General features: G+C 39.3%; 1 protein-coding gene across 2 annotated transcripts in view; it reads right to left on the bottom strand.

Annotated features, from left to right (window-relative positions):
• Nucleotides 1-1011: 1011 nt before the first annotated feature.
• The window catches only part of LOC105389730, an 80258-nt gene continuing 65066 nt past the window's right edge, over nucleotides 1012-16203 (bottom strand). Inside the window, exons 7-9 of one of the 2 annotated variants that reach the window (XM_048627924.1) lie at nucleotides 4678-4767; nucleotides 3250-3334; nucleotides 1012-2513 (exon numbers count right to left, since the gene is read on the bottom strand). In XM_048627924.1, the coding sequence (XP_048483881.1) occupies nucleotides 2429-2513; nucleotides 3250-3334; nucleotides 4678-4767 (260 nt within the window). In that variant the 3' untranslated portion in view covers nucleotides 1012-2428. Of the gene's footprint in view, nucleotides 2514-3249; nucleotides 3335-4677; nucleotides 4771-16203 lie in introns of both variants that reach the window. The other variant, XM_048627922.1, reaches the window with a different exon arrangement.

A 16203-nucleotide genomic window follows, 5' to 3' on the forward strand; every position in this document is an offset into this window, starting at 1 on the left:
TCAGATAGGCTCAGACTACATAATAGACGCATTTTTCCTGAAATAAAAATGACATATTATGTATCTAGCCTATCTGAAACCTAGTCATTTCTGCATGGTGATATTACAACTGAGGCGCGCGGGCGACTCACTCTATTTATATAGGCACCCGCACCTTGCAAATTAAAGGTGGAGAGAAAAATGGACTTTATTTAACTGTCACTGTGACCCTTATGATGCCGAACACGGAGAAAGTCGAAACGCCATATCTCACAATGTTTAACTAGGTTTCAGATAGGCTAGATACATAATATGTCATTTTTATTTCAGGAAAAATGCGTCTATTACATGCCCCTGCCCCTCTATAAATGATATAATCGACATAAATGATTAAAAAAATAATAAAAATTCTAGAAACTTCTATACGCCATTTTGCACACCCTTATATAATTTATGTAGTAATTTCAAAATAGCGGTCGAATCAAGTATACACAGACTTGAAGTATTTTACACAGTATTTTATGCGTTTATTTTTGTTTTAAATAAAGTCATTACGTTGAACATAAATTAAAACGGTTTGACAGTAAACCAAATGCACACAGTTCTCACCATCTAGTTCGTATATTGTCCGTCTAAGAGCCGCGTCGTGGTCGTGTGTCGTCGTGTATTTCAGCCTCAAGAGTGATGCTTCCCAAACTTCGTGTTGCTAAAGTAGGATTAGGGTCCCTGAAATGTTTATATGTCGGGTTGACCGTAAAGTTTATAGAACACCTAGTTATGTATTTATTGAATGTGACTTATAGTGGTCCATAAGTAGGTACCTAGATGAAATGGAATGAGTAGGTAGGGATATCACGTTGTTTTATTTAAAGTTCATAAGAAGCAGTCTACCATGAAATATGTAACTGTTGTTAGATCTTATTGGTTTTTCCATTTAGTTCTGTATGAATAATTAATGCTGGTATGTTGTATTCATACCTATGTATGTTTTACGGCTTGTCAAAATAAACAGGCAAATAAAATACGAACACGTTTAAAGATAAAGTGCTTTATTCATTACTTTCTATAAAGAGCTTGGCCTATTTCCGGCGAAATAACAATTCGGAAGTACACATGTCGTATGTAGCTATAATGCTAAATCTAAATATGTGATGGTTTTTTCATTTACAGGTTTTGTTGTACAAAATAAAAGTAATTGACTTAAGTTATACAATGACAAAAGCAAGGCAGTGAAGTTATGTGCTTTACGTTTAAATAAATAGAATGGTCACGTCGCGACGGGCGGGTTTAAACTTAAATTTAAAAATAAATTATATTTTCGTGAAATTAAAATACTTATATGATTATAAGGCCCGCCGTATTGTATGTCTATTATGTCTCTAATTAGCAGCATTCCAGTATTTCCTCATTACCAATATCAGTCCTTACTTAACTCCTAAAAGGTCTAAAGAAAGATGAACATGAGTAGTACTTCATATTGCTATTTTAATTTTTTACACAAATTTGCTGAAAAAAGTTTTTTGAAACTATAACTTAGTACTAAGGTTGTGGGCACAACTACAGACATACAATTAAATAGTTAGCTAAATACAACTATGTATAAGAAAGCTTTACAATAACAAAACTATGAATATCTATTTCGAATACTAAATCCTTAAACCTTATAATACAACTTTGGTAACTATTGTTACTAATGTCTATCATAAAATACATAAATGTCATGTTAATTATTAACCTTTACATATTATCTACCATTTGAAAAGTACTTACTTGAAAACAGTTTTAACATTACTAAACTTCTCAATCTGCAGGATAAAAAAAACTACTGAAACAATTCTTCATTTTGTTGAAACAAAAATATTCTGACCAATCAGAACGCCGCGCCGTGTCAGAGCGCGAGACCTCATTGGCTGAAATTAATCACGGCAGCGCTGACATCTACCGGTGTGACGTGTAAAGTTACAGGGGGGTTACTCTATACTGACGAAAAATGAATGAACATTTAATAACACAACGAGATAGTGTCGTGGCTCGCGCAGCAGCGCTCTAAAATATTTAGTTTTTCGTCATATAGAGTTACCCCGGTTAGCCTCAGAGCGTCGAGTGCCCACAACCCATCACATGTGCTTACTTCTAACGTTACCACTGCGATGTATTTACGAAGTAGAAGAACTACTCCCGAATAACGAATACGAAGTCGATGGTAAAGTTCCCTGAAATGTCACGATACTCGCGATGTCTCTTTCTAACATGACAATCAAAGGTGTTCAGCATGATAGATGGTTATTCCTGCGAGCAACTTTCGTATTCGCCGAGACGGAGTAGGCCCTTGGTCGCAATACTATCCCGATATTGTTACGACAGCGTGACGATATCGTGACAATGTCGTGACGATATCGCAGCAACATCGTGACGATGTCGTGACGATATCGTGGCGGTGTCGTGGCAATTACACAGCGTTGCCAGCGGTGTGCACGTTGCCGTTCACACTCAGTGGGATGGTGTTAAACTCGTCCTCGATGTCATCGGTTTTTCTATAACAATGAAACACATTTATTTTAATAATATATTTGATAAGTAGGTGCACGAAAGAAGCCTCCCCGAGTGGCGAAACAAGTGTTCCAGAGCTTCTGAGTACGGGTTTTGCAATTTACGAAAACAGTTGAGGTTTGCTTCTGTTATCAGCTTATACACATGATCTGTAAAGAGTTTCATGATAGTTACCGCCACTTTGTTTGTATGCGAGAAAACGTACTCTTTTATAGTTTTTGAGAAACTATCAAACCTGTAATAGAGTACTGAAGGTTGATTTAAGTACATAAACCAGAGCGGTGGTAGCTCAGTCGGGTAAGCGCCCGCTTCTCACGCCAGAGATGCGGGTTCGAATCCCGGCGCTGACATGTACCAATGAGTTCTTTTCTGAATTTAAGTACAATTTATACCATCGCTCTTACGGTGAAGGAAAACATCGTGAGGAAACCTGCATATCTAGATTTAGCACATCTAGATATGTGAACCCACCAACCCGCAGTGGACCAGCGTGGTGGGAAATGGTCCAAGCTTAGGAAGACAGTTTAGACCTTGGGGATATGCACAAAGGTTCCACTCGAGAGAGCCAGGTGCAGGTACTGTTACCCCCACAGAGAATAGAATAGAATAGAATAGAAGTACATAAAAAGAACAAAGGGCTCTCAAGGCTCTATTACGAGTGTCTTGCTTGAGATAGCCTCCAGATAAAGGTGTTATATAATATAAGTTGTAAAAACGTACCGTTTCCTATATTTGTATATAATGAGCACGATGAAAGCGTTTCCAATGAACAGCGCCGCTATTAGAAGCGACGGGATCACGATGTCTGCAATGAAAAAAGAAAATTTAATAGGATAATACGAGTAGTCGTAGTAATTATAGTCGAAATAATTTTTCTAATATTATGTCTGTGAGACGGCATTAAAGATTATCCGTATCTGTTGTAAGTTTATTTAAGTGAATTGAAGTGTACTTCAATTCTATTTAAAAACTATGATGAAGGAATATAATATAAATAATTAAATATATTATATGTAATTAGACCAATTTAACAATTATAAAAAGACAGAATAAATATATTTCTATGAAATTCTACGCTACATATTTTTGGGCACATAAATATTAAGTACTTCAGCATTACAAGTTTTGTATTCCACATAAAATATTCGTCTTGCTACAAGCTCCAGTCCCACCGGTCTAAGTATAACAAGAATCAATGAATAATAAATGAGACAATTACATAAACCTACCTCATATAATACTATTACCAACAAATAAGTAAGTTTGTATATCATAGATACTCCCCAATGTCTTTATCCAGTCCAGCATATAAATTGAAACCTCGGGCACCCTATTTTGTGAAACCTAGCGTTTCTTAAGTGATAGAAAGTATACGTTTTGCGACCAACGAAATGAAGAATTGTGATCATAAAACAACGTCAAGTATATAAATATTATTCATACCTATTTAGGTATATTCAGTATAAAACATCCTTGTCCATGTGATCATGGACGGTTTAATACCCGATGCATGTTTTTAGTTTTATGTACAAGATGTAGTACGAGACATAGCTCTACGCTACCAAACATTTATTGCTCCACCTTTTACACTCAGGGTGTCGGCGACTTAATACCTACGGTAGATCTAGATTATATAGTTCTCTAAAGGACTGAAACAGTTTAGGTTTAGTTTAGGTATTTAAGTTGCCTTGTACGGCGCACTGAGTGTAAGGTCTTAGTAGAATCCTACTAACGAATGTCGCGGACATTTCAGGAGTTTTATTTTATATATGACTAGATTCAGGCGAGCTTTGAATCCTTTATCTTATGGGAATTCCACCATAAAAAGTAGACTACACCACTAGGTCTGAAACTACAGACTTCATGACTACAGCCCTAGCTAGGTTCTTTTAGAGCCAAAATACAAAAAAAAACAATTATATGTAATTATCACCTTTATAATAAGGACATATGTACCATAGGGGAAATCCCGGAAATCTATACTGGCCGATTTTAAAACAACAACAACAACCCGTGTGCAACTCTTCGTGCAAGTCTGTAGGGAATCTGCGGGCAGCCTATAAACGGTTCTGAGCTTTGCGGTAACCCCCCGGCCGATCCCCAGTGTTTTAGCGTAGATCTAGATTCTAGATCTCTTCCAGTACTTACCGACGAGCATGTTGGCCTCCGTGTGCGGCAGTTTGGAATCTTCTGTCTCACTCGCTCCTAGTACGTTCTCGACGCCTTTTAGCGCCGTTTCTTCTGGAACAATGTGGAAAAATCACGTAAGTTTACAACAATAAGGTAAGAATTAACTTAGAAGAAGATCAGTATCATTGGCAACAAATGATGATGATGATATAGCGCATGTAGGTCTCCTAATGTTCAGTCTAGCTAGAAAGGAGAAAAGGGTTTGCATTTAGAAACGGAACGGTTTTACCTTGCAGGTCTAGAGCACTGAGGAAAAACCACTACTCGAGAGACGATAAAATAAAATCATATTCCTTGTTGATTCTAAAACGAGCTTCCTAAATGTCATTTTTGAAAAGCCAAAACTATTTTGAACTATGGGTAAATTCTCAGAACACAGATTTTGTTGTGTTTAATTTGAACACACTCTGAAACATTGCCGATCTCAGAGGGGTAATGTTTCTATACCGCACACTGTACTAGTTTATATTCTTTGATCTTTGACCAAATCCTAATAAACGAATGACTTGCTATTACACAATTTTGTACCTAAGTACTCAAATTATATAATTTTTAAGAAATAATAATATTATGAAACACAGTCTATGAAAAGTGCATGAAAACGTTTAACGTTCATAAATTCGATAATGTATCGGTGGGTTTAAAGTATAAAAGCGTATATTTTTTGCCAAAGCATTCCGAATTTCCGAGGTAGCGGCATTTATGCAGCGCAAATATTATAAAAGAAAAATATTTCAGGACTATTTTCATTGAACCTTTATGTCGACCTTTTATTTTTATAGCAGTATAATAAATTTAACACGGAAAAGCATAAGAAATAACTACTAATTTTATGATAAAAAATATTAATGGCAATTATAAATGATGAACGGGTGATGATAAGTATGCATGTATATCTATGTACATAATTATCATGTGAATAGAAGGAGTCAGAGCTGATTTTCAGCAAAACCAAGCCTGTTTTCAATGTAAGTACCTACCTACCTAGCCACCTTGTACTCAGAAATCTTAGTATAAATACCATAAAATACAGTTATTAAAATTTATAAGGATAGAAGCGAATTGTAAGAGGTTTTTTGTATATTGTTCCCTCTAATAGATCGTTTATAATCCTATCCTCTAACCTACGGTGGACTATTCTGAGCAAGTGAACGATTGTTAAACTTTAGGGAATCTGAAAAAGATTGATGACTGTCCAGTATCTGCATAACATAATTGACTATTTATTATTGATTATAAATATCTAAAAATCTTGTTCTAGTCTCTAAGTAGGTATGTTTTTCTATGTCTGAATTATGTGATGTTTTTTTTAAATGTTAAATTTATCACTCCACAGACTATAATTATTATTATGTCCGTGCCTTTTATTTTATGTGGTGTTCAATAAAGCAATAACTCTATTCTATATTCGCATACTCAAGTCGTTTTAGTTTGCGGAATCTATCAAAATTTACAGTCGAAAAACCGTGCCGTATTGAGATCTCTTTAGAATCGCGTAGTCATGGTGAATAGGCGGCCTCGCCGGCGCTGTGAATATTTAACCATGATGGATGGAGCCTCGGCCAATAGGATCAATTCACATCACCGTATGAATTTATGACGGTCGAGTGAAACGACTCTCAGACAGCTAACTGTTGGCTTTTTGAGGGACTAATTGAGTTAGATAGATACTTTCCGTTTTGATCAAGATTGATTGATTTCTAACGCAGCGGTTCTGAATATTTTTCGTTACGGAACCCTTTTTTGTTTCTGTGGCGGAACCCTGGCTTAGGCCTTGAACGTTTTAGGTACCATTCATATATTTGCGCTAGAAGTGCTTAGTTACAGCAGTGCGATTCATGGATCAACCGAAACATTTGTAAAGCGATGCGATCGCGATACGAAAGAAATACGACATTTTCAAAAATATGTACCTACTTATTTGTAAAACGAGAGTGTTTTTTTGCCCCATGAATCACCCCGCAGTATGGTTGAATTTTCGCGGGCCTCTCACGGAATCCCTGTGTTTCACAGAACCTTAATCGGGAACCTCTATTCTATCGTGTGGCACTGCTTCTTTCCTTACACATAATAGGTTTAGTAAATGTATGAGAAAGACCTAAATCAAAGTATGTCGCTGGCGCCGTTTGAAATAAGTCTATGTCCAGCAGTCAACGATTATTTGCTAATGAGGATAATACGTTGCAATGAAATTAAACCACCTATCATCCTATTATCAACAATTAGGTCAAACTTATAAAACCTCAATTTTAAAGGTCATCAGATACAGACCCTCATCATTCCCAAAAGTAAGTACTTAGTAGAATTAGCGTTCAGAAATCGACTTTCAGTGGAGGTAGGAGGTCCCTCCTGCAAATTAGCACTCGAGCCGTCGAGTGAACCTCTCGATCTCAGCCTGTTCCCAACTCATCCGATAATCTCATCACTCGTTGTCACCAACCACAATTAAATCTCAAACTTTGGGGCAGAGTCTGAAGGTTACCTTTCTCACTCGGTACGTCTATGACATGTTTTATAGTTTGTCGAAAACTATAAAAGTTTACGTTTTTTAAGTAATAATGTCTAAGAACACTCTTGGTAACATTACCTAAGACTCTAAAAAAACAAAACGAAAATCGGTTCAGCCTTTTGGGACGTTTTCGGACTCTGTATACACCATCCCTTGTGATAGAATGTGTAGTTACTCATTTTTTGTTATTCAAAGGTGATCATTTCGGAACAGCCCTTCGACCCAAATAGTATTGAACTGTGTACCTTGTCGCCTGTGTAATGTAGCCAAAGCAAGAGTTTGCGGTTCAGCCAGCCAGGGGTCACTCTACATGACGAAAAACTAAGTTTCAGAACGCTGCTGCGCGATCCACGACTCTATCTCGTTGTATTAAACGTGCCGATCGCACGACAGCTCTCGTTCGTTCGTTTTTTGTCAGCATAGAGTAACCCTCCTGGTGTTAGTGTCGATTAAACTGAGTCGTATGAGCTTATATGTAATTACAACATTATCCGTGTACGTTATCTATCGAAATAGCTTTGAATGTAACGGTAGCTGTCATATAATCTGTATATAAATTATTCACATACAGGATTCCTCTCACATAAGGAATTATAAACGCTTAAACGGCTGACAATAGGGATTTTACTGGAACGAAATTTATATTTACTTCAAAAACAATAATAAATAATGGCTAAGACGGGAATAGAACCCGCTAAACATTGACTGTAAACAGAACTGTAGGTTCTGATCAAAAGAGTCTCATGAGCATTATGCTCTTCAAAGTAACATAGCATCTTAAATAAGCGAATAAGTCCTGAAAGTTCACAAAGGTACGAATTCGATTCCCATTCCCAAGCAAATAAAATCCAACAACAGAAAGTAGTAAATTCTCAGGAGCACTCGTAAAATTATGTCTCTAGGAAACCTAATCCTAACTAATATTATAAATGTGAAAGTAACTGTGTCTGTCTGTCTGTCTGTCTGTCTGTCTGTCTGTTACTCTTTCACGCCAAAACTACCGAACGGATTTGAATGAAATTTGGTATACATACGGTCTAGACCCTGGGAAAGAACATAGGCTACTTTTTATCCCGGAATTCCCACGGGAAAACTTTTTAAGGCGAAGCGAAGCGCGCGGGAACAGCTAGTCTAAAATACATTGTTTGCACAAACGTTGAGGTCTAGTAAGCTGCGTACTTCAGTACACAACTCAACATGGTTTGTGTGTGTTAGACTAATCTATTAGCTTGTTATACGTTACACCTCTGACCTAGACCAAAGTCTAGGTACACTAGCCACAGTCTGACCTAACTAAGCCACACTAGAGACGCTAAATGGAGGCGGAAATTGAATCAGTTAATACTGTGTAGTTTGTGCACTGGGTTTGTAGATCTTTCGAAATAGATGGAGCAATGCAAGCTGAACTGGGAGTTAACATCTTTTTATATGAAGACAAACCCTAGTCTATTGCTCTGGTGTTTGTAAAACTCTAAGAAGATTGGGCATAAGAATTCGAGCTGAAAATGGAAAGCTTTGAAATCCCATTACCAGTATGGGAGAGGCCCCATTGCGTATTATTTTCAGTGCCATTTCATAAAAAAACCGCACCGCAGCAATGGGGCTTTGCTCTAACTGTAACTATTTTTCCTACGCTATTTAATGTTATGATCACTGCATTCCTCATCTCCCGTCATCAGGAAATTATTCAGCCTGATTTTTTTTGGACAAACCCTGATACTGTATTGTATGTACGAGTACCTCTTGGTATGATAATTAATATTGACACCGTATTTGTAGAGAGCCCCATTTCCATAGAAACTTGGAAAGCTATTTTGAGCTTTCAAATACAGGATATTAACTTGAGAACAAGCACAAAGCTTCCAACTTTAAGGATATTCAATTAATAATTCCATTATTGAATAGATTTAATTTTAACGCGAGGAAAACAAAAGATTAATTTGGGTCGAAAATGGCCAAAACCAATATTAAAATTGGTGGTTACGAATGTTACGATAGTGTGTTAACAATTACATATCGTTAAAAAACGTCAGTGGCAGATGTGTATTCAGGGTAATTTCTAGAATCTAGAAAATTTATTGCGCTATGTAGAAGCGCCAATGGCAGCCAAATGAATAAATAGAATTAAAATGATTCCAAAGCATTAATATTAATTAGGACGCACATGATTATGCAAAAATAATATACTTAAGTTTAGTAAACACGAGATAATACGATACGAATTGCAGCGAAACGATACTTGTGCCAAACGTTATTATAAGAATCGTAAATATATTTATTTTCCAAAAAGCAGACGGGACTAGGAAAATAAATCTAAATGGTAGAACCCTCTCTCTCAGCCTTCTGTAGTCCACTGTTGGACATAGGCCTCTCCTAACGATCGCCACCCCAAACGGTCACCCGCCATCTGCATCCAGCGGCTTCCCGCTACCTTCCGCAGATCATCAGACCAACGGGTTGGGGGGCGACCGACACGCCGTTTGCCGACACGGGGTCTCCACTCCAGAACCTTTCTACTCCAGCGGTCGTCGGCTCTGCGGGCTACGTGGCCAGCCCATTGCCACTTCAGCGTGCTAATCCTTTTGGCTATGTCGGTAACTTTAGTTCTCCTGCGGATTTCTTCATTACGAATCCTATCTCGCAGGGACACGCCTAACATAGCCCTTTCCATAGCACGTTGAGCAACTCTGAGCTTGTGGATAAGCCCTTTGGTGAAGCACCACGTCTCGGCTCCGTAAGTCATCACTGGCAACACGCACTGATTGAAAACGTTTGTTTTCAGACACTGAGGTATGTTTTCAGTGAAGATGTGTCGTAATTTCCCGAACGCTGCCCATCCGAGTTGGATTCTACGAGCTACCTCTTTATCGAAGTTGGATTTACCTAATCGGATCACTTGTCCTAGGTAGGGATACTGATCGACAACTTCGATGGTGACACCTCCTACAGTTACGGGCGATGATGAAACATGTTCGTTCGACATGACCTTTGTCTTGTCCATGTTCATTTTCAGCCCAACTTGTTTAGAGGCATCATTGAGGTCTGTGAGCATTTCGCCTAACTCCTCCAGCGTTTCCGCCATAATAACTATGTCATCAGCAAATCGTAGATGAGAGATATATTCGCCATTGACGTTAATGCCCAGTCTTTTCCACTCTACAAGCTTAAAAACATCTTCCAGTGCACAGGTGAACAGTTTCGGAGAAATAACATCTCCCTGTCTCACGCCCCTTTGCAACTGGATCGGTTTTGTGCTATGTTCGTGTAATCGAACTGACATTGTGGCAGCATTGTACATACATCTCAACACCTCGATATAGCGATAGTCTATATGGCACCGCTGAAGGGATTGAAGCATCGCCCAGAGCTCAATAGAATCAAAGGCTTTCTCATAGTCCACAAACGCTAGACATAAAGGTAGATTATACTCCTCGGTCTTCTGTATAACCTGCCGAAGCGTGTGTATATGATCTATGGTACTATAGCCTTTTCGGAACCCGGCTTGTTCGGGTGGCTGGAAGTCGTCGAGTCTTTGCTCGAGACGATTCGTAATAACTCTCGAAAACAGCTTGTACACATGGCTCAGAAGTGCAATGGGTCTATAATTCTTCAATAGGGCTTTGTTGCCTTTCTTGAAGAACAAAGTCACTACACTTCTGCTCCATGCCTCCGGGCTTGTGCCTTCGAGTATGACGGAATTAAACAGCCTCCGAAGTGCTATTAAAATCGGTCTACCGCCGGCTTTCAGAAGTTCTGTCGTTATTCCATCATCTCCCGGAGCTTTGTTGTTTTTTAGCTGTTTGAGAGCTATACTAATCTCGTCTAGACTGACGTCCGGAATATCTTCGGTATAGTGTCGGGTGAGTGGCGCTCGGCTGTCGTGAGCACCGCTGGTAATAGGGTTTTGTGTTGTGGTGTATAACTGTCCGTAGAATCTCTCAATTTCTCCCAGAATTTCGGGCACTGATGAAACGGTGTTGCCAGTGTCGGTCTTCAGTTGGGTCAACAGAGTCTGCCGAACAGGTCGATCTCTAGCAAAGACTTTGGAGCCCTTGTTTTGCTCTATTGCGTCTTGAATGCGCTTGCAATTGTAGCGTCTCATATCGCAACGTCTTGCTTTGGCGATCTGTCTGTTTAGACGTCTGTATTCGACCATATCAACTGAAGACTGCAACCTCATTTCTCTCCGTTCTCTTATGAGACTCAGAGTCCCATCTGAGAGTTTTTGAGGTCCTCGGTTGGTTCGGGACGAAAAATATTTCGATCCTACCTCTCGGACAGTTTCCACAAACCTATTATTTAAATCGTCAACTGTAACGCAATTCTCTAAACATATCAGGCGGTCGCAAAGCTCAGACTGAAAGCTTTCGGGATCCTGGATTTGAGCAGGAGTAGGGCGGAGCGTGGACTTCATTAGACGGGAGCGTTCTATTTTGCAGTTTATATTCAAAGTGCCTCTTACGAGTCGGTGATCGCTGCCGGTCTTAACCCTACTGATCACTGAGACATCATTGAATATGTGCTTCTTATCCGTCAATATGAAGTCGATCTCGTTTTTAGTCTTCCCATCGGGGCTAATCCACGTCCACTTCCTTTGTGGCTTCTTCTTGTAGAAGGAGTTCATCATATAGAGGCCCTCCTTCTCCAAGAAGTCAGCCAGCATTTGCCCACGATGGTTCCGGACTCCAAATCCATGTGACCCCACTTTCGTCTCGCCGCCTTCTTGTTTTCCGAGTTTCGCGTTAAAGTCTCCCATCACCACCGTGAAATGAGTAGTGAGCTTACGCAGGGCAGACGATACGTCTTCATACGCAAGTTCGACCTCATCATCGGTGTGCTTAGATGTGGGTGCGTAAACCTGTATGACCTTCATTGAGTATCGTTTAGATATTCTCAGGATGAGGTACGCAACCCGTGCCGACACACTTCCGATTTCAACGATGTTGTTGACGAGGGACTTGTTGACGATGAATCCGACACCCCCTTGGGACAGTTGGTCGCCCTCCCGGTGGTACAGCAAGTTTCCGGACTGGAGAATTTCCGTATCCTCTCCCTCTCGTCGGACTTCGGATAACCCTATAATGTCCCATTTTAGCTTGCTGATTTCCTCTTCCAGCTCCTCTATCTTCACGTCTTCCCTCAGTGTCCGTGCGTTATATGTTGCCAGGTGCAAGGGTCGGTTGGGCTGGTAGCCGACTCTCTGCCGGAGATTCTTCGCACCCCCTGCCCCGCCGTTACCGTGACCGCTACCGGAGTCCGGGATAGCGGGGCTGCCGGGGACTGGGGGCCGGGGCTTTGTTTTTTCCATCAGGAGGTTTATTTGCCATAATCACCGCGCTTGGCAGGCGTGTTGGTGATTCTCCTTTTTTACGGCGGGAGATCGCCGCCTCTGCTAGGAGAGGAGGTCGGGTCGATTTACCGCCGCCCGACATTCGGCGTTGTCACTCGTTAGCACCACCCAGGGGACACGTGTAGGGTAACTAGGGTTTGTACCTACGGACGTGAGCGACAAGCCCCCCGGGTATTTGAATGTTAACGTTGTCACCGGTAGAACCGTTATCATACAATGAATAATCCTAATCCTAACTAATATTATAAATGCGAAAGTAACTGTGTCTGTCTGTCTGTTACGCTTTCACGCAAAAACTACTGAACGGATTTGAATGAAATTTGGTATACATACGGTCTAGACCCTGGGAAAGAATATAGGCTACTTTTTATCCCAGAATTCACATGGGAAAACTTTTTAAAGCGAAGCGAAGCGCGCGGGAACAGCTAGTGTACTATATATCCTAATCCTAATCCTAACTAATACTATAAATGCGAAAGTAACTGTGTCTGTCTGTCTGTCTGTTACTCTTTCACGCCAAGACTACTGAACGGATTTAAATGAAATTTGGTCTAGACCCTGAGAAAGAACATAGGCTACTTTTTATCCCAGAATTCACACGGGAAAACCTTTTTATTCGAAGCGAAGCTCGCGGGAACAGCTAGTACATTATAAAATATGAGATCAAACAGACGAGCCTAGCCAAAGAAACATCATTTTATTTCGAAGCCACGAGTATTAGCAGAATCGAGGAAGACCCGTGTCAGTTGAAACAACTTTGAGAAATTGTTCCGAGAACACCGGAGATGAAAGTTTTGCAATTTTAGTCACAAACACCTAATATTTATAACTTGCGACTTTAAATAATGACTGTTTTACACTCAGGATTAATGGTTTAAGAAATGATACAACATTTAAAGAGAGAACTGTAGCCGCTACAAATAAAATATGTAGTAGTACCGAGACTACTTATAAATATTTGTTTTGATACAGTCATATACAGATTGATTGATAATGTGAGCCATCTTTATATGTACACTAGCTGTTCCCGCGCGCTTCGCTTCGCCTTAAAAAGTTTTCCCGTGGGAATTCCGGGATAAAAAGTAGCCTATGTTCTTTCCCAGGGTCTAGACCACATGTATACCAAATTTCATTTAAATCCGTTCAATAGTTTTGGCGTGAAAGCGTAACAGACAGACAGACAGACAGACAGACAGACACAGTTAATTTCGCATTTATAATATTATATAGTAAGGATATAATTATATGCATCCTACAATAAGAGGAAGGTTAGATCACTGGGGCTATTCTCATTTCAGAATTATCTTTAATACTTAAGCTTTGTACCAAAATGAAGTTAATCTTCTAACTTAGATTTAGATTCGTAATATAAAAAATAATATGAAGATAATAATAATAATAAGAAGATTGAAGTATTAATGTACCAATAAGTGAACTTATTGCTAAAAACATATCGCACCACTCAACCAGCAGGAAGTTTATGCACACTTTCGGAATACAATACCACATCGTACAACGTACACCCAATAATAACTCTGACATTTCTTTAAAATTATTTTAAACTCAGTGATAAAACCAACAAATTACTCCTTAACGGAAAAGGCTAAGCTTAATGATGCCGTCTGCAATATTGAAGTAAGTTTGTAAATTTAACAGCGCATCAGCATATTACAAACAAAAATCTAATATTAAATAAAAAAAAACCGGCCAAGTGCGAGTCGGGCTCGCGCACAAAGGGTTCCGTAGCAGCAAAATTACAGTTAAATCAACCTATCTCAAAAACTATAAGAGATACTTTGATCAAACCAAAAATCGTTGAAAGAGTTAATTGGCATGCATCACCTCTATTTTTTTTAGAATTTTATACCCCGTAGTTATAAAAATAGAGGGGGGGGGACATACTTTTTACGACTTTGAGAGCTGATATCTCAAAAACCGTTCACTTTAAGAAAAATGTTTTTTAAAAAACTTTATATCATTTTAAAAGACCTTTCCATTGATACCCCACACGGGTATGTACATCGAAAAAAAAAATTTCATCCCTCAGTTACATGTATGGGGGGCCCCACCCCCAATTCTTTTTTTTACTATTTAGTGTCATATTTTTGTAGCGGTTCATACAACACATATTCCCATCAAATTTCATCACTGTAGTACTTATAGTTTCCGAGTAAATCGGCTGTGACAGACAGACAGACGGACAGACGGACAGACGGACATGACGAAACTATAAGGGTTCCGTTTTTGCCATTTTGGCTACGGAACCCTAAAAAGCGGTTTCTTGGTGTCGGCATTTTGTATGTGGAACTTGTTCATTGCACGCGAGTAGGTATACCACGTCAGCACATGAGAACAGCCGATATTGCCCCCCCCCCAGGGTTCAGACGGGCCCATATGCCCCCTACAGGGGTCGGACCCCTGCTGGAGGGTCCATAGCTAATGTGAGGGATGGCCGCCGAGGGGAATAGCGGCCACACGACTGCGTTGATTAGTCTGCCGCCTTATTCTGGGGAGGCTGGCGGTTGTTATGCGTTTTTGTACTAAGCAAAAGGAATATTGATTTTAACATAAAATTTCGTTTCCGCCAGAAGCGGATTCTAGATACTGGATGTAGGGAAATATGTTCTAAAAATTTAAGTAGCTTCGCTTTCAAACTGAAGTTATGTTTTTTTTTCAGTTGATGGGGGTTTTCAATACTTGGCCTTATAGGTACTTCCCCTTAAATATCAGATTGAAATAAAAGTTAAAACATGGTTCGTAACCTATCACGTCAGTACGAGTACACTAAATGTGCTGTGAAAAGTGGGTGGCTCGCTCGTGAGACACCTCTGACTACCCCTTCGGGGATTACAGACTTGAGTGCATTATGTATGTATGTATATGTAATAAAAGTTACAGTTAGTTTAAGTATTTTTTTTAATGATTAACTACGGAAGCAAATTAATAATTTATTATTGCAAACAGTTCCTGAATTCGGCGTAAATATTAATGGCCGCCTGTGTTTGTCTACGTAAATAACAGCAATAGGGTTTTATTGTTCGTGGTTAATATGAGAAACTGCCTGTTGTTGTACTCTTAGGAATTATTGGAGACTATAAGCTACTATGTACCAGCTCCCTGTCACCTCTCATGTTGTTCCTTTGAGAATTAAAATTACCTAACTCACTTTTTAGGGCAGTTTTCGATAGTGTTCTTATCTTATTTTGTACGGTTCACCCAAACAGTAAGTACTATTGAAAATAAACATTATTTAGGTATATTAAAGAGCGATTCTATTACAAAAAATCAGCCATTCACAAATTTATACAGATGTTCCGAAACAGGTAACAACACTCAAATGACAAAAGCTTCAATTTTTCCTCGAATTCATCCCTTCCGCCCTTTGAAAGTAAAACTAATAATATATTCCAAACTATCATTGTCCCTGACTGCTGGTCCATTCCAGACAAATATAGTCTTTATTCTTATTACCAAAGGGACTCCTAAATCATCACGACCAAGGGTCATAGGGGCCTTACTCATGGATAATGGTCAGTTTATCTTCTCAAAGTACAAGTACACTTCATATTTAATGACGAGAGGAGGGCAGTGTTGTAAGCCTAGTGTCATCCCTAACCGATAATAG

This window comes from Plutella xylostella, chromosome 4 (assembly GCF_932276165.1).
Source record: "Plutella xylostella chromosome 4, ilPluXylo3.1, whole genome shotgun sequence".
Classification (NCBI taxonomy): domain Eukaryota; kingdom Metazoa; phylum Arthropoda; class Insecta; order Lepidoptera; family Plutellidae; genus Plutella; species Plutella xylostella.